The sequence below is a fragment of the Lithobates pipiens genome, unplaced genomic scaffold (genome assembly GCF_037356315.1).
Source record: "Lithobates pipiens isolate NorthernLeopardFrog02 unplaced genomic scaffold, aLitPip1_a1.2 Scaffold_8, whole genome shotgun sequence".
Classification (NCBI taxonomy): domain Eukaryota; kingdom Metazoa; phylum Chordata; class Amphibia; order Anura; family Ranidae; genus Lithobates; species Lithobates pipiens.
This window is the reverse complement of record NW_027507903.1, coordinates 63,352,406-63,380,024: the sequence shown is the minus strand read 5'-3', so window position 1 is coordinate 63,380,024 and position 27,619 is coordinate 63,352,406. Positions and strand designations below refer to the sequence as shown.

The window sequence follows — 27,619 nt, the reverse complement described above, 5'->3', positions numbered from 1 at the left end:
ATAATAAAAGACAAAATCCCGCCCACTTTACACTGCCCAATCACAACACATCACTTGCAGGTCTGTATCGGTACACGGTACTGTTCTATAGCGAGACCCTGACAGAGGCGGGGCCCTGCCCAGACCACCATACAGCACACAACCAGCCCCTCCCAGACATCGCACCGCTCTCCTCCATTGGATGACAAGGACGGAACTACATCTCCCGGCATGCCCTGCGCTGATGTCACTGTCATGGAACCCGGAAGTTGATGGTGTAGGGACACGTGAGGAACAGTATATGATACTTTATATGGGGGAGTTTATAGTGGATATAGGGAGACAGCACTGTAAAATACAAGAGGGTGAGAGTATTGTATAGTGGACGGTGCATGGCATAATATAGTGTATTGGATGATACGTAGTATAGTATAAAATATATAGTATGTATGGGATGGTGTAGTATATTATATGGCAGTGTTACTCAACTCCAGTCCTCCAGGCGCCCCAACAGGTCATGTTTTCGGGATATCCCTCACATGAAACAGCTGTGGTAATTACTAAGGCACTGAAACTGATCAAATCACCTGTGCAAAATAATGGAAGACCTGAAAACATGACCTGTTGGGGCGCCTTGAGGACTGGAGCTGAGAAACACTGTTATATGGGATGGGATATAGTAGATTGCATGGTACAATGTATAGTACACTATATGGGATGGTCTTGTATAGTAGATACGATGGGGTACAGTATATGGTATAGTAAATAAGATGGGGTATGGTATAGTAGATGGGATTTCAATATGTATTGTATGTTAATGCTGATTGTACTCTCCTGTAGGCATAATAAAGGCGGAATGCTTTTATCACCATTGCATTGCCCTCAGCCTGATGTCCTCTGTTAAGGTTAGTTATAGTTGTCTTTATGGTTCCATTTTTGGGTTCCTTATATTAACCCTTTCATGACTAAGCCTATTTTTGGAATTTGGTGTTTACAAGTTAAAATCCATATTTTTTGCTAGAAAATTACTTGGAACCCCCAAACATTATATATATTTTTTTAGCAGAGGCTCTAGAGAATAAAACGGCGATTGTTGCAATATTTTATGTCACACGGTATTTGCGCAGTGGTGTTTTAAACGCAACTTTTTGGGAAAAGGGACACTTTCATGAATAAAAAAAAAACAAAACAGTAAAATTAGCCCAATTTTTTTGCGTAATGTGAAAGATAATGTTACGCCGAGTAAATAGATACCAAACATGTCACACTTTATAATTGCGCGCACTTGTAGATTGACGACAAAGTACGGTACCTAAAAATCTCAATAGGCGACGCTTTAAAAATTTTTTACGGTTACCAGGTTAGCGTTACAGAGGAGGTCTACTGCTAGAATTATTGCTCTCGCTCTGACGATCGCGGCGATACCTCACATGTGTGATTTGAACACCGTTTACATACGCGGGCGCGACTTGCGTATGCGTTTTCTTTGCTTCGCGAGCTCGCGGGGACGGCGGGCGCTTTGAAATTTTTTTTTTTTTATTTTTTTATTTTTTTTATTTATTTTAAAACGACTAAATTGTTTTAAAAAAAAAAAAAAAAAAATTTGATCACTTTTATTGCTGTCACAAGGAATGTAAACATCCCTTGTGACAGTAATAGGTGGTGACAGGTACTCTTTATGGAGGGATCGGGGGTCTAAAAGACCCCCCACCCCTCCTTTACACTTCAATGTATTCAGATCGCCGAAAAGGGCGATTCTGAATACCGGATATTTTTTTAAAACCGGCGCCATTGGCAGCCGAGTAAACGGGAAGTGACGTCATGACGTCGCTTCCGTGTTTACGATGAGGAGACTGGAACGAAGCCGATTACGGCTTCGTTCCAGTTCCTCCGCAGCAGCCGGAGGCGTCGGACAGGGAATCGGTGCTCCCGATCGAGCGGGAGCACCGGTAACAGTGGCGAGAGGCGGCGGGAGGGGGGGACGTCCCCTCCCGCTCCTCCGGCATAACAGCCGAGCGGCTTTTAGCCGCATCGGTTGTTATGGCTGGAAAGCCAATCGCCCGCTGTAAAAAACGGTACCGGGATGATGCCTGCAGGTGCGGGCATCATCCCGGTATACCCCCCGGAAGCCGAGTACGCAGATCTGCGTACGCTCGGCGGGAAGGGGTTATTATTATTATTATTATTATTATTATTATTATTATTCAGGATTTATATAGCGCCAACAGTTTGCGCAGCGCTTTACAATATGAGGGCAGACAGTACACTTACAATACAAATCAATACAGGAGGGATCAGAGGGCCCTGCTCGTTAGAGCTTACAATCTATATCTACAGGAAGCACACAGTGGCTCGATTACAGGCACAGAGCTTGCCAGGGAAAATGGCAAATTTTGGGCCCCCAAGGTCTTTTTTGCCATAATGTGCAGGTATGCACAGAATATTTGCACATTGTTTCATATGTACCCAGCAAAATGACCTCTTCCAGCGCTGTAAAGTCTGCATTCCTAGTTATGGCCAGTGCTTCTATTGACCAGGTTCAGGGGCATTGGCTAGCCAAGGACTATGTAACTCCTTACTTAGAATTCAGCAGCTGCTAATACTGTATTTTGATCTGTGAATTGTGATAATATGAAGGTAGTTCAAAGAATAAAGTACACAGAGCTCAGTGCTGTAAACTTAATTGGCTATATGAGAATATTGCTCTTGGCACACTTTATTTTAGGCTTTATTATACGTGTTCGCAAACTACATTATCTTTTTTTCTTCATGTTTTTGGAAGTGGTTTGAAGATACTTGCTAGAAAATAATATAAAGTAAATTAGTGCTTTGCTTTAGATTTATAGTACAGAGTATTTGGGGTTAAAGGGAACATGTTAGGGTGGACATGGCATTAAAGTAGTTCTTCGCCCTAGAAACAAAGAATTAAAAGTCAGCAGCTGAAAATACTGTAGCTTCTGACTTTTAATAAAAGAGCAACTTACCTGTCCAAGGATATAGCACCTTCCTCATCTGGGCCTGTTGTTTGTTTGCAAGTCTTTGTGTCCCTGGCGCCGGCATGTTTACTAAGGGAAGCCGGCTGTGACTCCTTGTGGCTTCCCAGTGTACGAGCCGCATTGCACTTTGTGAATGGTCCCGCAGCCTATTGGTACCTGTGATGTGTTCCAGAAGGCGGTGAAGGCTGAACTTATGTTTGGATCGCCCAGGTGATCTAAGCAGAAGTGGGAGCAGGTACCTATCAAAACTAGGTACCTGCTGCACCCCCAAATAAGAATGTGTTCAAAAGTTGGAGAGGAGGTGGAAAAGCTCATCTTCCCTTTTCGGTGAAGTTCCACTTTAAATCTGGCTTAACTGTATCCATTTTTTTTTTTTTATCAACCAGATTTCCCCCATCCAAACAATTGAGGTGGGTAGAGGAATCCGCTGCTGTCAGAATACACTGATCAACAACTCAATTCCCCCATCAACACATTCAGTGTTGATGGCGGAATTCCTCCTGCAGAGCTTTTGTATTCTGACAGTGGGAGGTTTCCCACCTGTCAGAATACATTGATTACTGTCGGCTGCCGGAAGTCATCACACGAAAAACAAAACAGACAGGCTGGTTGTACTAAAGTTGAGCGGTGGATCGACTTTAGTACAACTAGCCTGCCCATAGAAAGATTGAAATCCATCTTTGGCTAATTTTACTGTCTCAGTGACAATGGTGACAATGGTCACCAGTAGAGATAGTCTTGAGTTTGATTCAGGATCAATTTCAACCCAGCTGTCAGTGTTAGTGTCCACCAAATCAGCTGTGGTCAAGGCACTACCTATGGCCATATTGGGTATTATGTCACAAGCATCCCTGCAACCGCGGGGTGGCAAATGCCTTGCCCACAGCTGTGTGGCCCAGCACTGGTGGCTTACATCTGGATTCAGCCCAATATTGGGTTTAGAGCAACCAAAGCTCATCCTTAGTCACCAGTACAAATAGAGGGGTTGACTCCCCAGCAGGAACATAGACATCAATAAAAGCCAGACAAATGTTCTAATCCTTTACCATTTTTTTCCCCCAAAAAAGTTTTAGGCTATACATAAACCTTTATCTCATACTGATATCTATTTAACTGTAATGTTATTTTATTACAGATGGACACAGAGCTTAAGCTATTGCCATTGGATTATGAAGACCATGGATCACAAAGATGTAGATTGGGACCCAAAGCTATGTCGCATCTGGGAGCTAAAATCGGTTTCCCTATCCTGATATCATTACCAAGTGGCAACTGTCTGTGCACAGCTTGGCCAAGGAAGGACCTTTCTGATGGCTTTCTTCAATTTGACACCATGTGCTCTGCATTGACAAAACCTACAATAGACCACACAGGTTCACTTTGTTTAAATTATTTAAAAGTTTTAAATCCTATCAAGTTAAAAAGGGTGACAGTGAAAGTGGTACTGAGGAATTTGGAAGTGAAATTGGCTTTATCAGATGCAATGCTCCATGAGGTGGTGAGGGACTTGCTGAGAAATATGTATGTGCTACCTCAATATGTGGTAAAAATGACTGACGACTCACCAGTTGTGATTGTGGAGGTAATAGACATGGACCCTGTAACTGCTGGCGCTGGCATTATAACAGCAAAGACAAACTTGAACATTAAAGAGGTCATAGCACTGGAGTGGTACAAGCACATAGCTGACAGTGCTCCTCAGTACAAAGTTGCTGGAATGGAAGAAGTATGTGCCTCACTCTGTGAGATCATCAATTTACCTTTCCACTATCAAAAGACCTTAACCAAACTAGGTTTAACGTGTCCCAGAGGCCTTCTCTTAGTTGGTCCTCCTGGAGTTGGGAAAACTCTTTTAGTAAAAGCTGTTGCAAGACAAGTTGGAGCCTATCTAATTAGCCTGAATGGGCCAGCAATTCATGGACCGAGGCCTGGAGAGAGTGAGGAGAATTTAAGAAAATATTTTGAGAGAGCCAGAGACATTTCTCATGGAGGACCTTGCATCCTGTTTATTGATGAGATTGAATCCTTGTGTCCTAAACGTGGAGGCTCAAGTAATGCTCCTGAAAATCGCATAGTCGCTCAGCTTTTGACACTCATGGATGGGATTCACAGTGATAACAAAATGGTTATTGTTGCGGCTTCAAACCGTCCTGATGCTATAGATTCAGCTCTGAGACGACCAGGGAGATTCGACAGGGAGGTACCTTATTCTTTGCTCAGTAAGACGCACCTGACCATAACAGGCACCTAGGTTTTAGAAGAGGGAAACAAGAAAAAAATATTCTGAACGAAATAGTGTACTAAAATATTTACCAATGCCCATGAAGTGTAGCCTGACCAGTCCCATTAAATGCTGTCTTACCTGTGCCCATTAAAAGTGCAGCCCGACCTGTCCCCACTAAATGCACCAATAAATGCAGCCTCACCTGTGCCCACTAAATAGACCATTAAATGCAGCCTCACCTGTTCCCATTAAAAATGTAGCCTGACCAGTGCCCAGTTAAAATGCAGCCTGACCTGTGCCCGGCGACTGGCGAGGATGTCATCATATCCATCTGTCACTCAGATAGCAAACAGAGCAGCAGGATCGGCTGTACTCCATTCCGCTGCTGAGGCTGCTCTGTCTTCTGTGAGGGACAGGCTTAGCCAAGAGATGACAAGGCTTGCGGGAGAGAGCCGCCCGCTATTGTGTCATGGCGGGGGGGGGGGAATTCTGGTCAGTATTCGCTCCATAAGATGCACCAACATTTTCTCCCATTTATTGGGGGAGGGAGAGTGTGCCTTATGGAGTGAAAAATATGGTAATTTACTATGCATGATATCTAGCTAAAATGGGTGGACACAGACAGAATCCAATAATATTCTTAAGCTGGCCATACACTGGTGGATTTTCAAATGTTCATTCCAATGAATAGTCTCAGTACATTTAATGACTTGACAGATGTCGTACACAAGTACTTAAAATGTTTGCTTTTAACATTTGATATTGGATTGAATGTCATTTTCTCATTGCTACAGTCGGCAATTTTAGAATACAAGTCTACTAGTGTATGGCCAGCTGCAGATTGCTATCATCCCAAGAAAAACGGCAATATATATGGAAAGAAAGATACTTTAGATATAGCACCCCGAGAAATTTTTAAAATACATACCGAATTTTGCTAAAAAGCACACAGATTTTATCAACTGTTTTTTAAAATCAATCGAATATTCTTATGGTAAAATAATATATACAAATGTATACATACAGAAGACTATTTCAGATTATAGCGTTCGCCACCATGTCACCTATAGTGGTCAGCGTGTTTCACAGAATTTGTCTGTTTCTTTAGGATCAAAAGTGAGAAGTTATTGCTGACATATTGTTGATATGGTCTGTACATTTTTTTTTTTTTCTCTAAAATAGATGACAATAGTTATAAATCCATACAACAAATTACACCTAAATTATAATAATAATAAATTCCACATCTATATAAAATGTAAAGGTATCTTGTCAACTATAGATACTTCTTTTTATTTTTTATACAATTTTGGGAGAAAGTTTTATGTTGCCTAGTCAAAGCGTTTTGTGAGTCACCTTATGTGCTCATATATTGAGATTATGTTTAGTTTGTCAATATATAGTTGTATTACCAATATTGGTGCCGATACTGAGCATTTGCACGATTACGTATACTCATGCAAATGTTTTGAGACCTAAACCGATTCCTTTGCAGTGCGATTTAAGCCCATACAATATGTTTTTTTTTTTTAAATTGGTGAGTACTGATACTCAAATGCTGATGCCGATGCTGAATACCAATACCTTTTTTGCAGTGCGATTTTAGCCTATACAAAATGAGTAGGCTCAAATCTCGCTGTAAACAAAATCATGCGATTTGAACAGAAACGCGGTGCGATTCCTGTCCGAATCACATGTGGTATCCCCCACCGCTCCTGGGTGAACTCAAGTTTGTCATTGTAAATTGTGCCTGGGTTCACACAGGAGCGGTGTGGGAAACTGCATGTGATTTGAACACCGCATTTCTGTTCAAATTGCATGTGATTCTTTGCAGTGAGATTTGAGCCCTCTCATTTTGTATGGGCTAAAACCGCACTGCAAAGGTATCGGTGTTCGGTATCAGCACTTGAACATAAGTATCAGTATTCACCGATTTTAAAACAAAGAAAAACAGTATCCCCTAATAACCCTGATAATGTGTCCATTTAAAATTGCACTAAAAATGAAGTTTCTGGTGAAAAGCTTGCTGGGGGGGGGGGGTCTAGGGAAGCAAAATATTACATATTGGATTACATTTTAGCTTTTACAGGCTCTTTTACATGGGCGTCGCCCGTTCTGTTATGAAGACGGTTTAAAAAAAAAAAACATGAAAACCTAATCCTTTTTACAATGAAGGTGAGCGGACATAAACGTTCAACATTTGTTTATATCCACAAAAACAGTAAGGGCCGGTTCACACAGGGGGCGACACGAGGCGACACGACTTGCCGTGCCGCGACCTGACAAGTTGCCCCCGTTCTGTACTACGGAACCGTTCTAAGAGGAGCGACTCGAGTCGCTCCGACTTAGAAAAAAGGTTCCTGTACTACTTTTGGGCGACCTCGGGCGACTTGCATTGAGTTCTATACAGAAGTCATTTGCAAGTCGCCGCTGAGGTCGCGGCACGGCAAGTCGTGTCGCCTCGTGTCGCCCCCTGTGTGAACCGGCCCTCAAGGCAAACCTTTTTTTGCAGACATAAACAGGCATAGATTGGAATGGAGAGTCACATAATATAAATTCCATAGCAATACATTTCAGTTTGGATTTGTATGAAAGGCTGACTGACCGATCAAGACTGGACGCTGGTGTGAAAGGATAATCGGGGCTGGTTCACTCCAGATGTAGCCAAATGCGTTTTTATTCTGCATCAAAAATGCATGGACAATGATTAACATGGATTCCAATGGTCCTAGTTCACACCAGTGCAGTCAGTAAAAGTAGATCATGTTGCATTTTTTTCTGTATGGAAGGCATCTGGAATGCTGCAAAATGCATCAAAAACACTTAATAAAACACACATGCAGAAATGTATTTTGACCGCAGAAATTGTGGTGTGAACCTGCCTTAAATCAGAGAATTCTGCAGTGATGAATGTCTTTATCACAAAGCGGCACCCTTTCATTAGCTGGAGTTGAGTTGATTTTACACTAAAGGTTTTCTGTTACAGGATTAAGTTTTATTCTATGTCACTTTTGATTCAGTGATGGCAAATATGTTTATTTCTGATCAATCCTTGTAACCTATATGAAAAGAATTTGGGGAAAATTCTGGTTCTCTTCTGTAGGTTATTATTGGAACTCCCACACTCTGCCAGAGAAGAGCCATTCTTCAAGTACTCCTATCTAATATGCCCGTCAGCAGTGATGTGGATGTTGGTGTTCTGGCCGACATGACGGTGGGCTACGTAGGGGCTGATCTCACTGCGCTGTGCCGCGAAGCTGCTATGCAAGTTGTGCTGCAGGTGCACCAGGTAATATAAGTGCCTACAAGGACTTTTGGACAGTTTTGTATTAGCAGATAACGTACAATTACATTTGTTCCATTCATGTGTTAGAGTTACAAAATTCAATTTTTATATTAAATTAAATACTTATAATGTATTTGTATATAAATGTTTTGCCTTTCATTTTATGAATGAGTTTTTGTACAAGGTGATCGTTTACAATCCCTTTAACTGCTGCAGCCCCTGGAAGATTTTACCTCATTCCTGACCAGAGTACTTTTTGCGATTCGGCACTGCGTCACTTTAACTGACAATTGCGTGGCAGTGCGACTTTAACCAAAAAAAAATAAAAAAATTAACGTCCTTTTTTTTTTACCCCTGCAAATAGAGCTTTCTTTTGGTGGTATTTGATCGCCTCCGCATTTTTTAATTTTTGCGCTATAAACAAAAAAATAGCGACAATTCTGGAAAAAAAAGCAATATTTTTTACTTTTTGCTATAATATCCCCCAAAAATATATGGAAAATAATTTTTTTCCTCTGTTTAGGCTGATATGTATTCTTCTACATATTTTGGTTAAAAAAAAACAAAAAAGACACAATAAGCGTATATTGATTGGTTTGTGCAAAAGTTATAGCGTCTACAAAATGGGGGATAGTTTAGTATTTTGGTATTGGTATTTTTAGTATATTTTTTTTTTTTTGGGGGGAACTGCAATTTTTATCCTGACTGCGACATTATGGTGGACACATCGGACACTTTAGACAATATTTTGGGACCATTGTCATTTATACAGCGATCACTGCTATAAAAATGCACTGATTACTGTGTAAATGACACTGGCAGGGAAGGAGTTAAACGCTAGATGGCGATCAAGGGGTTAAGTGTGTCGTAGGGAGTGATTCTAACTGTGGGGGGGGGATGGGCTACCACTGACATGACGGTGATCACTGCTCCTGATGACAGGGAGCAGTAGATCCCTGTTATGTCACGAGGCAGAAAGGATAAATGCCTTGTTTGCATTTTCCTGTTCTGCAGCTCCGTGATACGATCGCGGGACACCGGCGGACATTGAGTCTGCGGGCATGGTCACGTGCGCCCGCTAGCCCTGCCAATTAAAGGAGATGTACAGGTACGCCCATTTGTCCACCGCTGCCATTGTGCCGACCTATATGGGTATGCAGCGGTTGGCAAGTGGTTAACGTAGTTCTAAAGACAAAAGTTTTTTTACCCTAATACATTCTCTGCCACTCACTTACCGCCACTCACTTACCTGAGACCTCCATCGATCCAGAGCTGTCCTGTGTTGCTCCTCTCTTCCTGCATTCACAGGAGTCTCTGGGAGCAGCGAGAGCCATTGGCTCCTGCAGCTCTCAGTCAAATCCTATGAGGAGGGAGCAGGGGGGATAACAGTACTACATTTACCCTTTAAGGCTTCATGTACACTGCTGCTGGTAAACGCACATTTAGGAGCAATTAGGCATTTTTTCAGCTGCCCTTGAATTCTCCTGTATGTTATCTTATCAGTACACATACACTTTTGTCATTTATAGTCATTTCTAGGCAGTTGAGTTTAGAAGCATTTTTTGGAAAGCCAAAAAATGCGTTTAGGATGGATGTTCAGAGGCATTTGAAACGCCAAATGCCTGTAACAGCTTGTAAACGCATTTAGCTGCGTTTCGTTTACAGGTGTTTTTAATTTTTTACTATTTTGAAAAAGAAAAAAAACGATTCTAAACGCAAACGTGGCATGTAAAATGCGGCAAAACGAATGATTTTAAACGTCCATTACTATTTGTCAAGTTAAATTGTTCAGGAGAAGTTGTAGAACATCAATCAGCTGCTGCACCTGCAGGGTGCCAATAGGAAAGGGGTTGGGTCTGCAGGTTTTGGATGCCCAAAATCTGACTTGTATTTTACTATAGACTTCTGGGAACATCAGTGAGCCAATCACACACGCAGGAAATGACATTTCTGGGGGCGTCGTTTATTTATTTATTTTAAATTGGCTTTTTTTTTCCCCAACTAAAGCAGAGTTACCTTTTAACTACTGTAATGAAAAGTCAACTCAGAACCTGGCTGTCTGGTTAAAAAATAACTGAATAAAAATTACACATTTTTGGCAAGTAAGACATTTCACAATTAGGCTTAATGTACATGCAGCAGCTGATTGATAATTATAAAACCGCTCCCATACAGATTCACTTTCCCACATGGAGACAGACAAACGGCGATTTCTTCAGAATAACAAAAGGTAGGAATCCCCAACTAAGATTGATAAAATCTCTGCAAGGTACACCGATCATCCAGAGGGGAATGCTTTTAAACTGAATTGGTTATATGACAATATTGCACTTGGAATATTTTTCATTAGGTTTTATTATACACATTCATAAACCGCATTTTCTAATTTCTCCATATATTTATAAAATCTGTTTAAAAAAAAACGCATATAGTATACATGGATATAAAGTAAATTTGTGCCTGCAGTAGATTTATAGTACAGAGTATTTTGGATTAAAGGGAACTCCTTTCACACAGGCTCTTATCAGCAGACCATGAACTTTTGTGACATTCGTGTCCCTTAAAAAATTTTCACTGCATTTATAAACTGAGCTTTCTGGACCCATTATATAGGCGACTTCTATCCGACTTGTGCCCATTGACTTCATAAGGCTTCATTTCCAGGAGGCGGATCCGCTGCCACGAAGTCCACCTCTGTCCACCAGCTCAGCGGAAGATCTCTCTGTTGATCTCCTCTGAGCCGGCGGATTTCAGGTCCCTCTCTGCTCATTGAGCGAGGAGGGGCTTGTCGAGCGCCACTGGTTGCTATGGAGATATCAGGCCCGATACGATCCACCAGGGATGGATACGAATGTAGGTCCATCCGTCTGATTTTAGTGGATCGGACCGGGTCGGATGTCAGTGGACATGTCACCACTGACATCCGCCGCACCATAGACTAACATGGAGCGCCCGTTCAGGTCTGCCTGTCAGTTTTGTCGGTGGTCTGACAGTGTGAAAGGAGCCTTAGACACATAGAGCTGTGGCTTGGCCCACCCCTGCTCTCTCCTCATTGGCTCACTGGCTGTGATTGGCAATGGCTCCTGCTGCTGTGTCTCAGCCAAGGGAGAGGGAGACCCAGGATTGCACAAGATGGCTGCTCGGGTTAGTATTGGGGGGGGGCTGTGGGGGAGCAGCTCACAGAATTTTTTTACCTTCATACATGGAATGCATAAAGGTAAAAAATAAAAACCTGAGCCGTTACATAGTAGGTGGGGCTGAAAAAAGACAAGTCCATCAAGTCCAGCTTATGTGTGTGATTATATGTCAGTATTACACTGTGTTTGTTTGTTTTTTTTTTTTTGTTTTTTTTACAGCTAATGCAGCTAAAGAATAGACTGGAGTTGACTTTTGTGTTTCTGCTGTAAGCTCTGAGAATGCATTTCTCCACAGTGTCAGCAGCTGCAGAGGCCAGTGAGTTTATTTTGAAGCTCATTGACTGCTTATTCAGAATGTTATGATACTTGAATATATATAACTTGGTCACAGCTTCACATCAACAGTGGTAAATGATAAACCCCATGCATTAAGTTTTGTTTATTGCCTTAATATTAGAACCTGAGATTTCAGTCTTTATATATTGCTTAATTGATGATTGATCCATGTATAAATAAATCAATGATAATTATAATGAAGCCATATAAATGATAGTCTTTTATTTCAGGACAGTCAGACGAGTCAAGTTACTAGAGCACATTTTTATGAAGCCTTTAAAAAGATCCGTCCTTCTACCGCTCGTAGTGCGATTGGACAGGTGGAGTTTAAGCCAATCTACTGGGAGAATATAGGGGGCCTGGAGAATGTTAAACTCGTACTGAAACAGGTAAAGGACAGCTTGATCATGTGCAAGATGTTATTATGGGGATTCCTTATGTCTGCAGAAATGTCAAATGTTCTGCATCCTAAAATGATTACAAGAATTCCAATACAGATTTGTGGTAAAAACAATCCAGACATTAAAACCTAACTCTGGGAATGTGAAAATGATCCCTTGTAGTGGGGCTGTGCCTGCACTGAATGGGTTCACTGCTTGTGTAGTCTAGTGGGGGAGAGAAGCACTTAACTTACCTGATACATCACTCCCCCTGAAGATGGCGTTTCCCATTGCTCTTGGCGTCATCACATCCATTGCAGGGCTGTGTACCTTGCATTGGTCTTGATGACATCAGGACTTCAGATCACTGGAGCATAGCAGATGAGGCACTGCAGGGACTGGTCTAATAGAGTGGAGGATCGGGTAAGTAAATCTTCTTTAAAGGCTATTATCTCCTTTTGGAGCATGTTACACCTGTATTTATTGTGTAACATGTTTCAGCACATGTTCTCTCACCCCCCCCCCCCCCATCCCCCTTCTATGTGACAGCAGGCAGGCATCCTCTTCCCCACAGCCACTGTCACATTTTAAAATTGATGGGGCTTCGCCCACACAGTCACGTCATTCATTTAAAGTGATCTGTGAATTAACTACCATCAATGGACTGCGAGTGTGCTCATCAGTGCGCTCATAGTCCATTCACAAGCCCCGCAGCTGTATAGCCTGTTCAGAGGTATGGCAGAAAGCTGTAGGACTTGTCCGCAGGAGCCTGACATTACACCTGGGCTCATCTGATCGCGGTTGCAATGCTTTTTAGGATCCTGGGGGAAAAACTATGCACATTTTATTTTCCTGCAAAAATGCATGCATTTATTTATTTTTTCCCCAAAAGGTGAACTTAGCCTTTAACAATTATTTTAGACCTAAACAAGCAATTAAACGATAAGTATGGGTTTGTTTTGTTTGTTTTAAATTTATACTTGCCTAGGTGGATGCAGCATCTGTCCCCCGGCTCCTCTGCACTAAGAACCAAGCAATTAAACACAGCTGATTGCTTGGTTCTGACAGCTCCCCGAGCACAGAGCTGCAGACTGTAAGTCAGCGGCTCTCTGCTCTGCTCCCTCCTCGCTCATTGGGAGCGCTGGGCTGTGGAGGGGGGTGGGGGCGGCCGGCCCAGTTTTTCAGCGGCTTGCTGAGAGACTGGCAGATCCAGACTCTGTCAGCAGAGAGTGGACTTCAGCCTGCTCTCTGCTAAAAATAGGTCACAGGAGTCAAAAGAGGTTTGGCTATACTTCTCCTTAACTCTTGCAATGCACCATTTTTAGAAGTTGAAAAGCAGTCCTCTCTGCAAAGGATGCAATTAGTACTTTTGTCCCACAGCCTTAAGCCTAATACCATAAGGTGCCGAACAAGGCTTCATGCACACGGCCACAAGAGGGCATACATGGAGTGTAAATAGCTAATGTAAGCAAGCCGCAGGTGCAGCATGCCGCCTCTCCCATTGCAATGAATGACTGTACGCTGCTATACAAGGGTGTATACTGGCACTTGTGTAAACTTGCACATGGGCATACAACCCTGGATGCATGTTTCTGTGTCTAGTGCTGTATGTGCATGCGTGACCTAAACTAAGCTCAGGTGTAATTCCTCCTGTAGCAGTGTATAGCCATTCACTGCAATAGGAACCTGTATGCTGCACACATGGCTTGATTACTGTATTTTCTGGCGTATAAGACTACCTTTTACACTTAAAAAAAATGCCCAAAAATCGGGGGTCGTCTTATACGCCGGGTATACAATGCTGCCCGATGGATGTCCGCCACCAAATGTCTGCTAATACTGTATGTAGCTTCAGCTACAAACAGTATACGCCGTTGAGCCAATCCCGGCGAGCGATGTATTCTATTAATGAATACAGAGCCTGCTTGGATTGGAGTAACAACCTCTGTCAATCCGAGCAGGCTACATAGAGTAGCCTGCTCGGATTGGGAGAGCGAGAGCGAGAGAGAGAGCGAGAGAGAGAGCGCAAGAGAGCGCAAGAGAGAGAGCGAGGCAAGGGCTGATGATGCTACAGCCTCTGCCAATCTAAGCAGGCGTTGTATTCATTAAAATAATACACCGCTCACCATACTTCCCTGGGTAAATCCATTCACTGATCTTCTACTACTATACATCCTGCTGTTTGCCTTTGAGGTCGCAGGCACCCAAGAGGGACAGGTAAATCTGGGACATATGACAGGGTGGTTATAAAATGTTATTTGGTGGACAATTCCCATAGAATGTAACCCAAAAGTGGTATAGGTTTGGTTAGTTAAAAATTCTACTTTCCAGAGTTGTGGCATTCAATAGATCTCTGTGTTATTATTGTTTGATTTACTTTATGACATATCACAGAATGGCGGATGAGTAGTTGGCACATTCTTGCTTTGTGTTTTTTAATGGTTCTAATGTTTTTTTAAATGGTGTTGCCTCAGAAGGGGGGGGGGGGTAGTCTTATACCGCGAGTATTGCCCAAAACCTATGTTTTCACTTGAAAAATAGGGGGTCGTCTTATACACCCAGTCGCCTTATACGCCGGCAAATACGGTAATCCCACTATTTATGCTCCACACACACTATATGCCTTTTTTGGGTTTACGTGTATTAAGCCTAAAGCTTACAAAAAATAAAAATAAAATAAATAATAAAAAAAAAAGTTATCAGCATTCATCATTTCAAATTCTGGTCACTTCTGCTGTGCTCTGTAGATTTCTCCACTTGCCCCGATTGTCACTAGAGTACACAAGGGCTGGCAAGGGTCCACACTGCACATCGGGGTCAAGGTATTTCGAAATTCCCAAAAGGGTGATGAATTCTGACCATCTTTGAACAAACTCTGTTTTTTCTTTACCAACTCAAAATAGCCAATAAAAAGGGTATCACTTAAACTCCAAACTTTTAGCATGTTTAAATAGAAGTTTAGTGGTGCTGGCTGTGGGATATGATGAATTGCTTTCTTTTTAGGAAAAACTGCTTTCTAAATGGATTGTCCAGTTATTTTGTTTTATTTTACTTTTGTTCCTGAAAGATTTACAGTGGAGATAAATGGTTATAATAAGGTTCTGGATTGCCTTTCAGAAGGCTACAATAACAGAATGAATCCAAAGATACTGAATATAGTATAGTCCCTATATCCTGGTGATGGTGCCTACACTGGGAGTATTGGAATGATCTTATTCAATATTATGGGGACACTACCATCTGGCAAACTCTTCTTTGTAAGTAGTTGAAAGCTTTGCCTTTGTAGAGCATGTGATGTTCGACCAAGCATAATATATGCAATGTTTAGTTCTCTGTTCCAGTTTACTCAGAAAGTTGAAATGTTATTTTTTTGCTATTTGTTTGCTTTCTGGGAATTGGAGAATGATAGTATTCCTTCTATGGACACATTTTGTTTTCTTTTTGTGTACTTTGTCTAGAGCATTGAGTGGCCTATGAAGTATCCTGAAGCTTTCCTGAGAATGGGTCTGACGCTACCAAAAGGAGTTCTGCTCTATGGGCCACCAGGATGCGCTAAAACTACGCTGGTAAAAGCTTTAGCAACAAGCTGCCATTGTGCTTTTTTCTCGGTCAGTGGTGCTGATCTCTTCTCACCCTATGTGGGTGACTCAGAAAAGACATTAGCACAGGTAAATATTAATGAAGTTCACATTTCTTTTTCCCGATGAAGGAAATCCAAAATCTGACTGGGGTACCCCAAGATCTAAGTTACTTTGATCCAAATTTCATAAATCAGGGTGTTTATTTTTTCCTTTTACAGCTTTTTAGACAGGCAAGAGCCAGCACACCAGCCATCGTATTTCTTGATGAGATTGATGCTATAGTAGGGTGTCGATCAGAGGCCAGGACAGGTTCTGGTGTACAAGAGAGAATCCTTTCTGTTCTCCTGAATGAACTGGATGGAGTTGGGCTGAAGATAACAGAACGCAGAGGGAGCCGGAAAATGTTGGAAGGCAATACTGATTATCGTCACGATGAACCTGTAAGTACATTCAACTGGACTAGATGGTAGAGGAATCCTTGAAAGTTTTATTAGTCTAAACGTCTATTGTTTTCAAAATGATTTTTCTTTATTTTAATGCACTTGGACTTCTTTTGCAGTGGAGAGATGTGATCATAAAAGCAGAAGTGACATTTTAAAAATTACAACTGTAACATTGCTAAACAAATCGATATGTAGAATTGCTTTTCAACAGGCCATAAAGTGATTAGAAAGAGATCAGCTAAGATATATTGTAACATCAATAAAGGAAAACATTACATTCATATGTACTAATTGTGGACACAAGCTCATAGACCAGCCATTCTCAACCAGGGTTCCGTGGAACCCTGGGGTTCCTCCAGAGGTTGCTAGGGCATTCCTTGAGCTGTGAGTGATGAACCACCTATTTGTTGGTGCCTACAGAGTTTAAGGTTCAGCATAACTTAGCAAAGCCAGCTGCATGACAACAAATATCTTTTTAGCGGTCTTTAAGGGTGGCATTCTGAACAGTACTTTAAGGGGGACATTCTTCCTATTGACCGCCAATATAAGGAGCATTGTTCCTATTGAGCCCTGATGATTTGATTTTAGTAAGGGTTTCTTGAGACATGAAAATTCCTCTAGAGTTAAAAGGTTTAGTGTTATAGACTGAAATGTACTAGTGTTCCAAAAATGATTTAAAATACCCATACACCTAAAGGTTGGGACAGCACGTCTGCAACATGTAGCTGGAAAGATAAAGTAAACCTTTCCATGAGGGAAAGAAAAAAAAAAGGATAAAGTGGCAACATAATCATAGTGACACTAGGGCCTTTTTTGGGGAAGTCCATTATAATAAAGTCCCCAGTGTTGCTCTGATTATTTTTTAATTTGATAATTGCATCTGGCTGAACTGCATGTGTCCTTTTTTTTTTTTTTTAACCAAATTCATTTTGTTACAGTTTACATACTAGATCCGATATGTACTCCCCACCTTAAACTTGATAAATCGTAACAATATAATTGGGGATTTCTCTGCTGTAATGTATCTATAATCCACAAATACCTGAATTATTTAATTTACCTTTAATGCAGTATATCAAAAATTGTCAAACACAGAATTGTAAATGAATGTGTTACTCCCAGGACAAGTTTCAGGAAGTGATTAACAAATCCGTAATGATTGTGGCAGCTACAAACAGGCCAGATGTTCTGGATGATGCTTTGCTGCGACCAGGCAGACTGGATAAACTACTCTATATTCCACCACCAGATGAAAAGGTAATTGTTGGTTTCTGCATTTGGTAGCCAGATCAATATTGCTCAGCACTGGTCCTCAAGGCCCATTAGTAGTGCACATTTTCCAACACTGTCTTGGTGCACAGCTTCATAAATCACTAAGTCGTGCAATATACTGTGACTTTATACTAGGTTTTTTTTTTAGGGATGCACCGAATGGGTTTTTTGGTGCCGAAACCGATACCGATAATGAAAAATACACTAGGCCGAAAACCGAAACCGATACCGAAACAGCACCGATACCGAAAATGACTGTTTTCAAAAAATATTTTTATACAGGAGATGGTCAGAGACTGGGGACATGGCACAGGAGGTGGTCAGAGGCTGGGGACATGGTACAGGAGGTGGTCAGAGGCTGGGGACACGGTACAGGAGGTGGTCAGAGGCTGGGGACACGGTACAGGAGGTGGTCAGAGGCTGGGGACACGGTACAGGAGGTGGTCAGAGGCTGGGGACACGGTACAGGAGGTGGTCAGAGGCTGGGGACACGGTACAGGAGGTGGTCAGAGACTGGCGACACGGTACAGGAGGTGGTCAGACTGGCGACCTGATAAAAGAGATGAGTGCAGCCAGTGTTGCCCCCAGTGATGCAGCCAGGGTTGCCCCCAGTGATGCAGCCAGGGTTGCCCCCAGTGATGCAGCCAGGGTTGCCCCCAGTGATGCAGCCAGGGTTGCCCCCAGTGATGCAGCCAGGGTTGCCCCCAGTGATGCAGCCAGTGTTGCCCCCAGTGATGCAGCCAGGTAATCAGCGAGTACTTACTGTCTTGGTGCATCCCCAGTTGTAGGTGTAATTCTGGGAGGTGATCCTGTGTTTACTAACGGAATGTCCGCTCTTATCAATAGTTTTCTTAGATAAACACATCAGTCTAATGTAAATAATCTTATCAATATGTGGCAATGCTGTGAAAATCTCCTTCCTCTGATGCAGCCAGCGATGCCCCTCTGCAGTGAAGAGAGCCATCTGGTTGAATAGAGCGCCGGGAACATCACAGCTTTAATTTCAATAGCTGTGTGTTCCCCGTCGCGCGCCGTCACACACAGCCCCTCCCCCTTGTCCAGGCACTTTGATAGACAGATCACCCGTCCAATCTGGACAGGTGATCTGTCTATCAAAGTAACCCCGGACAAGGGGAAGGGGCTGTGTGTGACGGCGCGCGACGGGGAACACATAGCTATTGAAATTAAAGCTGTGATGTTCCCGGCGCTCTATTCAACCAGACGGCTCTCTTCACTGCAGAGGGGCATCGCTGGCTGCATCAGTCCTGCGCTATTCACCCCCATCATGGGAGGCACCAGGGGCGGGACGGGGGCGGAGTGCCGCCCCAGGCCCCGCCCCATTTTCGGCTCAATTATCGGCCGTTTTTTCCTTTCGGCAAATTGCCGAAAATGGCATTTTCGGCCGATATGTTTCGGCGGCCGAAATTTCGGTGCATCCCTAGTTTTTTTTTATTCTTTCAACTAATCCATTACTGGATATGGAAAATGTATTTTTTAATACCTGCCACATATGTCCATCTGTGTTTGTTTTAAGAGAAAATAATTGATACTTTTCAAAATATTTAACCATTTTGCTTGCCAGTAAGAAAAGAGATCACATTGCAAACAAATCCACACAAGTGTTGAGTCTGGAGAGAGACGTCCTAACTTAGGATACTAATCTACACTGAGCATGATTGGTAGCGTTGGGTTATAAAAAAAAAAAAGTCTATCTTGGCTGGCCTGTTGATTTTTCTCTAGTGTCCTTTTAACCTGTAGGCGACATCAACAACCATGGTATAGACTAGTGGTGGTCAACTTAAAAATTTTAGATGGCCTCAAAGTACAGCTCCTAACACTTCTGGGGGGGGGGGGGGGCGCACAATAGAAGCACATTTTTGTGCATTGGGGGTTATTTACGAAAGGCAAATCCACTTTGCAGTGCAAAGTGGATTTTCCTTTGTAAATAACCCCCTGTGTGTCAATTTCGGTCCGATTGTTTTATTTTCAGTGTATCTCAATGAACACTGAAGAGTTCAATAGCCCCAGCATTGGTGTCAGTTTGTACAATAATTACTCCCAACAGTGGCATCAGAGGATGCAGTAACCCCTCCATCCCCCATCTTGGTGTCAGTGAATGCAATAATAACCCTCAACACTGGTGCCAGTGATAACCCCAATATCGGTGCCAGATGACACAATAACAACCTGCAACAGTGGTGTTGGTGGACGCCATAATAATCCTTCAAACTGGTGCCAATATTATTAACATATGGTGGACACTGGCTGTGACATTTAACCCCACCCCCCTGCATTGGTGGTCAGTGACATTTTAGGGCCTATCTCCAGTGATTAGAATGCAATATTGTACCTTTTGTAGCCTGTTATAAGGTGAGAGCCAGCAACAGGGATTGATTTGTGTTACATGTGAATAAGGCAAAACTACACATGTACCTAAATTGTATATGCTTGTGTGTCAGCATCTTGAGCCAGGAAGTAGAGGGTGATCATGTCTCATACCTGAACATAGGTGGTTTGGGTCTTCTGAAGAGACATGCATAAAAGGGGAATTGTCCATGGGATACTATGATCTATGGTGTTACACCTGGTCTACTATGCATGCACTTAACATGAAATAGTATAGCTGATTGTAGGTCTGCTTACAAGAACATTTATGATACATTCAAATATGAGGGTCAGAAGCTAATGGTAATTCTGATATACTCATCTGTATTGAGCTTGGGGATATGGGATACAGCATGGCGATGGTTTCTGACATTGATCTGTGGTTGTAACTGTTTTGGGAAAAAGCCAGGTATTGAATAATATAATTAGTGAATAGGGTGGCAGTAAAATGATAATTACATGTATTATTATTATTTTTTTTATTATATACTACTTTTGTCTGACCTGCTATTTAGGTTCAGATTTGTTATTGTTTTGCTCTCTCCTATATTGACAGGCGCGGCTATGTATCCTGAAAATCTGCACTAACAATGTGCCATTACATTCTGACGTGTGCCTAGAAAGGCTGGCAGCTGATACTCCATTTTACTCTGGTGCTGATCTTCACAATCTTTGTAAAGAGGTGAGAATTCATTCAGTATTGGAATGGTACCTTAGGTCGGTAAAAATTGTACCTATTATTATATGAGTTCCAAATCTCACCGTAGATTGCGAGTTTAAAGGATAAGTTCACTTTTTGGGAAAAAATAATAAATGCACATATTTTTGCAAGAAAATAAATGTGCATTTATAATTTCTTTTCCAAAGGAGCTTGGAAAGCATTGCACCTGTGATCAGGGGTGCAATGGCAGGCTCCTGCAAACAAGCCCTGCAGCTTTCAGCCAGTACTTGTGGTGCAGGGCTTGTGAATGAACTACAAGGCCGCTCATCATTCTGAACTACAAGTCATCAGTTGCAAAGTATGACAGTACTTCTAGTTCGTCATTCACAGGAAACTTTGAATGAGTGACATGGCCTTGTGGGCAGAGCCCTGCACAGCCATGTTATTTTTAAATAGTGGCAGGGGGCGCCAGGTGAAGTTCCCCGGTCACTGGGGAGGGGGAGAGGCTGCAGCTACTGGAACATCCTACATGTTCCAAAAGGTGAACTGATCCTTGAAAGAAGAGTTCCAGGAATGGTGTATTTTTACATAGTACCATACCTGGCCAATGCTCCTGGAAATCCCTATAATACACACTGCTACTTCAGTCATCTCCACTTGCTTTCAGGTTCCGTGCTGAGTGGAGGGCCTGATGCATTGCGAATGACAATTTTCTAAATGAATGCAAGGTGTTCTGATTGGATGAGGTGGAGAGGCCGGGCGGTGACATCATGCTCTGCACCTTTTCCAATTACAGAAGGTGGAGTAGCTGTGTCTACTTCAGTGAATTCCAGTGGCCAAAGCTTGACCAATATAACAAATATACCATGCCTGGAATTAGTCTTAAATACTATTTAGTGTGTTTAATCCAGTGAAACTTTCCCTGCTTAACTGTATTTAAGGGGGGGGGGGAACCTAACTGGAAGGGTTAAACTCAGGTTTTTATTGCTGTATGTATCCCAGTTGGGGAGATTTAGTCAGGCCATATATTGACCAATTTTCTTTCCTTCAGCCACAAGTTGAAGGAAAGAAAATTGCTGGATTTCCCCATCAACACATTCAGTGTTAATGAGGGAATCCCTCCTGAGCAGCTATTGTATTTTGGCAGGCAGCGATTGAAAGGAAACAACCTGACAAGCTGGTTGTACTGAAGTTGATCTATCATCTTCAGTAGAACCAAGCCTGCCCATTAATGGTTCCTGCTTAACTGGCCGAATTTTGAGCCATCTATGGCCGGCTTTACTCACTTTCTTTCCTGGAGCCCATGTGTAACAAGGAGAGAAGTTTGGCTCTTACCACTCCATCTAAAACTTTTAGCTGGAGATTACCTTTACAATATAATCTAAAATTATTTCCCCTTGATTCTTGTGCCTTGCCCATTGGTGCTTTCAGCAAGATGTGTTTGTAGGAGATAGGTGTGTGTGTGTGTGTGTGTAAAAAAAAAAACAAAAAAAAAACAAAAAAAATCATGTGTGTTATTCTGATATGTATATACATTCTTTGCCTGCAGGCCGCCCTGGTTGCGTTACAAGAGACTGAACTACAGGCTACCTATGTGAAACAAGAGCATTTCCAAAAGGCTTTAGCATCCGTACCATCGTCTTTGAATGCCAAAGATCTTTTAGCATATAAAAAGTTACATGGACCTACAGAGAGAGAATATCTTTTTAAATAATGAATAAATGTACTTTGATCTGTTTGAAGCATCTTTGCTCTTAAAAGCATATGTCAAAGAATTCTGAACAATCTAAGTGCCTTAAGCTGATGTCAAATGCAATCGCTCATCAACACAGCAGATTTACTGTCCACTTCTGCTACTGACATCTGTACTTTGCCCACAATTGTGAGATCTGCAATATAAGGATAATGCTGTGAATGTTTAGTAGTGCATTGTGTTAGAGATGCACCGATGCCAAATTTTTATCGATACTATCGGTCAAGTACTCGCCAATACCAAGTAACAATACTTTGTGTTACTATTTGAGTCCATACAAAATTAATGGGCACACTTCGCACTGCAAAGAATCCCAATGCGATTCCTGTCCAAATCACAAGCAGTTTCCCCACCGCTCCTGTGTGAACCCAGGCTTGTAGTAGTCATTTCAGCCTGGGTTCCCACAGGAGCAGTGCGGGAAACCACATACGATTCAGAAAGGAATCGCACCACATTCCTCTTCAAATTGCCTGCATTTTGCACCCATTATGTATGTGTGAAAAATCGCACTACAAAGTATCAGGAGCATTTTCACAAGTACTTGTGAAAATACTCAGTATTGGTGCATCTCCTCCATGGTGCTATCTACCCTCCCATTAATTTAAATACCAGATTAAACCGAATTAGATTTAGAAATGTCCCCTCTGCCTCCTAACACCTATGCTGGCTAAACCGCATAAAGGAAAAAATAAATAATAAAGTAGTAGATACGCTTCTTCTGCTCCCTTGTATCCACAGGGAAGCCCGATCACATGACCAGACCAGCCTGAAAAAAAGGTAAGTAGACATCTTTTACACAGATTAACCAGAAAATGTTTTAGAAGTGGGGGGAGGGAACATTTTTAAGACTAGTTAGGTGTAGGGTGTAATTCTACCTTAATGCTCTTATGCAGTCCTATATCTGCTGATATGTATATACTCATGTGCTTTAACAGAGTAACCATAAACAAATTACAGTGTATATATATTTACACACACACTCTATCTCACAAAAGTGAGTACACCCCTCACATTTTTGTAAATATTCTATTATACCTTTTCATGTGACAACACTGAAGAAATGACACTTTGCTACAATATAAAGTAGTGAGTGTACAGCTTGTATAACAGTGTCAATTTACTGTCCCTTCAAAATAACTCAACACACAGCCATTGAAGTCTAAATATCTGGCAGCAAAAGTGAGCACACCCCTAAGTGAAAATGTCCAAATTGGGCCCAATTAGCCATTTTCCCTCCCCAGTGCCATGTGACTCATTAGTGTTACAAGGTCTCAGGTGTGTGAAATTTGGTGTTACCGCTCTCACTCATACTGATCACTAAAAGTTCAACATGGCACCTCATGGCAAAGAACTCTGAGGATCTGAAAAAATAAAAAGAATTGTTGCTCTACATAAAGATGGCCTAGGCTATAAGAAGATTGCCAAGACCCTGAAACTGAGCTGCAGCACGGTGGCCCAGACCATACAGCGGTTTAACAGGACAGGTTCCACTCAGAACAGGCCTCAACACGGTCCACCAATGAAGTTAATTGCACGAGATCAGCATCATATCCAGAGATTTTCTTTGGGAAATAAACGTATGAGTGCTGCCAGTATTGCTGCAGTGGTGGTGGGGGGGTCAGCCTGTCAGTGCTCAGACCATAAGTTGGACACGGCATCAAATTGGTCTGCATGGCTGTCATCCCAGAAGGAAGCCTCTTCTAAAGATGATGCACAAGAAAGCCCACAAACGGTTTTCTGAAGACAAGCAGACTAAGGGCATGGATTACTAGAACCATGTCCTGTGGTCTGATGAGAGCAAAATAAACATATTTGGTTCAAATGGTGTCAAGCGTGTGTGGCGGCAACCAGGTGAGGAGCACAAAGACAAGTGTGTCTTGTCTACAGTCAAGCATTAGGGTGGGAGAGTCTTGGTCTGGGGCTGTATGAGTGCTGCGGGAACTGGGGAGCTACAGTTCATTGAGGGAACCATGAATGCCAACATGTACTCTGACATACTAAACCAGAGCATGACCCCCCTCCCTTTGGAGACTGGGCTGCAGGGCAGTATTATAACGACCACAAACGCACCTCCAAGATGACCACTTTCCAGGAACGACTGTTTAGTTGAAACGCGTCGGGTGGACCCCCTTACAGACATCGCTATTTTCTGACTATGTTATTACGATTGAACCAAATGTGAGTGTAATTTTATTATTTTTTAACAAATTGGATGTTAAAACGGTATCACGCTATGCTAGTTTTCTACTGCCATGGTCTTTGATACCTGAGCCCCCTATTTTTGTGGGATGAGCACTAGAGGAGGATCGCTACAAATGATTTCATGACCTGAAGACTTGCGGGAGATTACACGCTAGATGTATGATTATCTGGTTTGCTAACCTACAGGCCCATATACTCGAGAGGCGTAAGCCTTCCTCTGAGTCCACGTCATTTGGTAAGCCTCCTCCCCTTTTTTTTTTTATCACGGTGGTGGTGGTGGTATTATTCTACACATCAGAAGTTGAATTTCACCTTTTTTACGTCTCCTCAAGTTTGGAATTGTGATTGATATTACACATTTCAAGAACTGTTAGACGTTCACTTGATGGACTATATATGTTAAATTAATTTAATTTACTTTAAACTTTTGTGTGCATGAGGTTCATGCACTCTTCCACTTGGGAGTAAGATCTCTTGATATATAACGGAATTTACACATATTTTCTTTTTTTGAAGTGTATGTAATTTTCTTTGCTTGAATTAGTGCCTTACTGGTTCATGTGGTTTGTTGCCATCTAAGCGCCACACTTTTTTGTTTTAACTTTCCAGGAAGGGCCAGCCTAACAAAATTAATCCAAGAGCATGGTGCTGAGCTGACCAATCATAATCAGTCTAGCCCAGGGATCTGCAATTAGAGGACCTCCAGCTGTTGCAAAACTACAAGTCCCATCATGCCTCTGCCTGTGGATGTCATGCTTGTGGCTGTCAGAGTCTTGCTATGCCTCATGGGACTTGCAGATCTGCAACAGCTGGAGGTCCACTACTTGCTTATCCCTGGTCTAGCCCATCCTATTAGTGCTGTGAAGAGAGCAGAGTGAGTCGGTAGGATTTCAAATCCCTGGACCGATGAAGCAGCGCCCTGCTGCCCGACAGCGGCTTGATGCATATCTGAACCTACTCAATCCTTGGAATTCATAAACACTTTGCAGACAACCATTCATTGGAATTCTGTTGGGTCTTAAACGGGAACATTAATCTTTTGCATGGAGGTCGGCATTGAAGTTGGCGTGTCCAACATGAACACTTGTTCCTCAGTGCAGCTAAGTAACAATAAGCTTCCTGCTAGGTCACATATTAAACCCAATCACGGTCTAATTTGTCAACAGTGAGTAGGGAGCTGGGACTTTCAGTACACAGACCAAGAATAAAAGTCTATTCTTGGTGACACAAGTGTGTGGCTATTGGTTAAATTAATTGCCAGGCCACTATGCCCGTCACAGACAGGTTTTTTAAGATCCAAATAGGTACACCCCAAAAGCTTATCCTAAAAATTAGAGTGTTAGGGAAAAGTATTATGGACATTACTGTTTTTGTTGCAAGTGCACTAATACGCCTACAATGACCTCAAGTAAGATGAAAGCTTTAACCACTTGACAACTGGGCACTTAAACCCCCCTCGTTCAGCTTTCGGTGCTTTCACACTTTGAAGGACAATTCAGCCATGTAATACTGTACCCAAATTATTTTTTGTCCTTTTTTTTTCATACAAATAGAGCTTTCTTTTGGTGGTATTTGATCACCTCTGGGTTTTTAAATTTTTTGCACTATAAATGAGCAAAGACCGAAAATTTTGAAAAAAAAAATAAGCATTTTTCTTAGTTTCTGTGATAAAATTTTGCAAATTATTTTTCTTCATAAATTTTGGCCACAATTTATACGGCTACATAGCTTTGGTAAAAAAAATAACCCAAATTAGTGGATATTATTTGGTCTTTGTGAAAGTTAGAGAGTCTACAAGCTGTGGTGCAAATTATAAAAAAAATGTATCACACCTGATGTACTGGTGGCCTATTGCGCCCTTTGAGAAAGTCACGTGATCGTGACGCAACGCGTCAGCGAGGAGTTGAGGTGTCACTTGCTACTTCCGGTCACGGCCGAGACAGGAAGCTCCGCTGTGTACAGTTCTTGAAAAGTTTTTCCTAAATGTAAGTGCTTATTTTATATTTTAAATAAATATTGTGCGTTACTACTCATTGGAGCCCCCCCTCATTCTTTCATATACTGCCTGAATCATCGCTCTTGGAGGCTGTAGTTTTTGATGGTGGAAGAGTGGTTATTAACCATCCCCTAAGTGTGATCCGGTCCGTAGGGACCTTCATTGGAGGTGAGAGGCTGGGGGAAACAAGGGGTGCATGTAATAGCACTGAAAGGAAGAGGGAACAACATATTGACTGCTCACATTGCATGGATATTATTGCTAAATGAACTGCACATTGTTTGGAGTGGACTGTTTACACTGTGTTTCACTGGGCACTGGAATTTAATGCTCACAGAATATAATTTTCATTGTTTAATTTGCTGTATTTTGCACTATTTTGACACTGGTGCATGCAATCTGCGGTTAACGTGGATTCTTCTACTTTTGTATATGAATATTTTTTATTATTTTCTTTGACATTTCTGGATTTTTAGCACTTGTTATTTATTAATTATAATAGAAGTATGGCAGCATTATGCTAGGTGTGTTCTCACTAGTTGCACTGTCGCATGAATTTTTATAATTAAGATTTACTGCTGATACACCATATTATTTAGAGTAATTGATATTTATGCACTTTATTGCTGCTTAGTAGCCGGATTATTATTTTTCACTATTGTGATAGGTTGGTTAGACTCACATAATTTAATTCACAATTGTATTTATTTAATTTTGGTAGTTTTTACTTGATTAGTATTTATCTAGGTAGCGCCACATAAAAACACCCCTGATAATTTTATTTAAGAGTGCAAAGAACACTTTTATATGTGAGCAGCTTCCTATATTCCATATTCATTTTTTTATGTAGCAAGAGTGTTGCGCAACAGGACTTTCCCATTGGTTAAATTAATTGCCAGGCCACTGTGCCCGTCACACAGACCGTGTTTTAAAAGATCCAAATAGGTACACCCCAAAAGCTTATCCTAAAAATTAGAGTGTTAGGGAA

At 41.9% G+C, this 27,619-nt stretch overlaps 1 protein-coding gene across 3 annotated transcripts; it reads left to right on the top strand.

Moving 5' to 3' along the window:
* Window positions 1-69: 69 nt before the first annotated feature.
* AFG2B (AAA ATPase AFG2B) lies at window positions 70-22,425 on the top strand. 3 transcript variants are annotated; one of them, XM_077474090.1, is made up of 10 exons: window positions 70-344; window positions 820-884; window positions 4,111-5,175; window positions 8,303-8,488; window positions 12,189-12,347; window positions 15,797-16,006; window positions 16,138-16,359; window positions 17,485-17,619; window positions 20,576-20,701; window positions 22,230-22,425. In XM_077474090.1, exons 1-10 carry the CDS (start codon window positions 182-184, stop codon window positions 22,392-22,394), a joined length of 2,496 nt encoding a protein of 831 aa, XP_077330216.1. In that variant the 5' UTR covers window positions 70-181; the 3' UTR covers window positions 22,395-22,425. The 3 variants fall into 3 exon arrangements, with proteins under 3 accessions (XP_077330216.1, XP_077330218.1, XP_077330217.1); XM_077474092.1 differs by having other exon boundaries at window positions 71-256; XM_077474091.1 differs by having other exon boundaries at window positions 71-266.
* The last annotated feature ends 5,194 nt before the right edge of the window (window positions 22,426-27,619 follow it).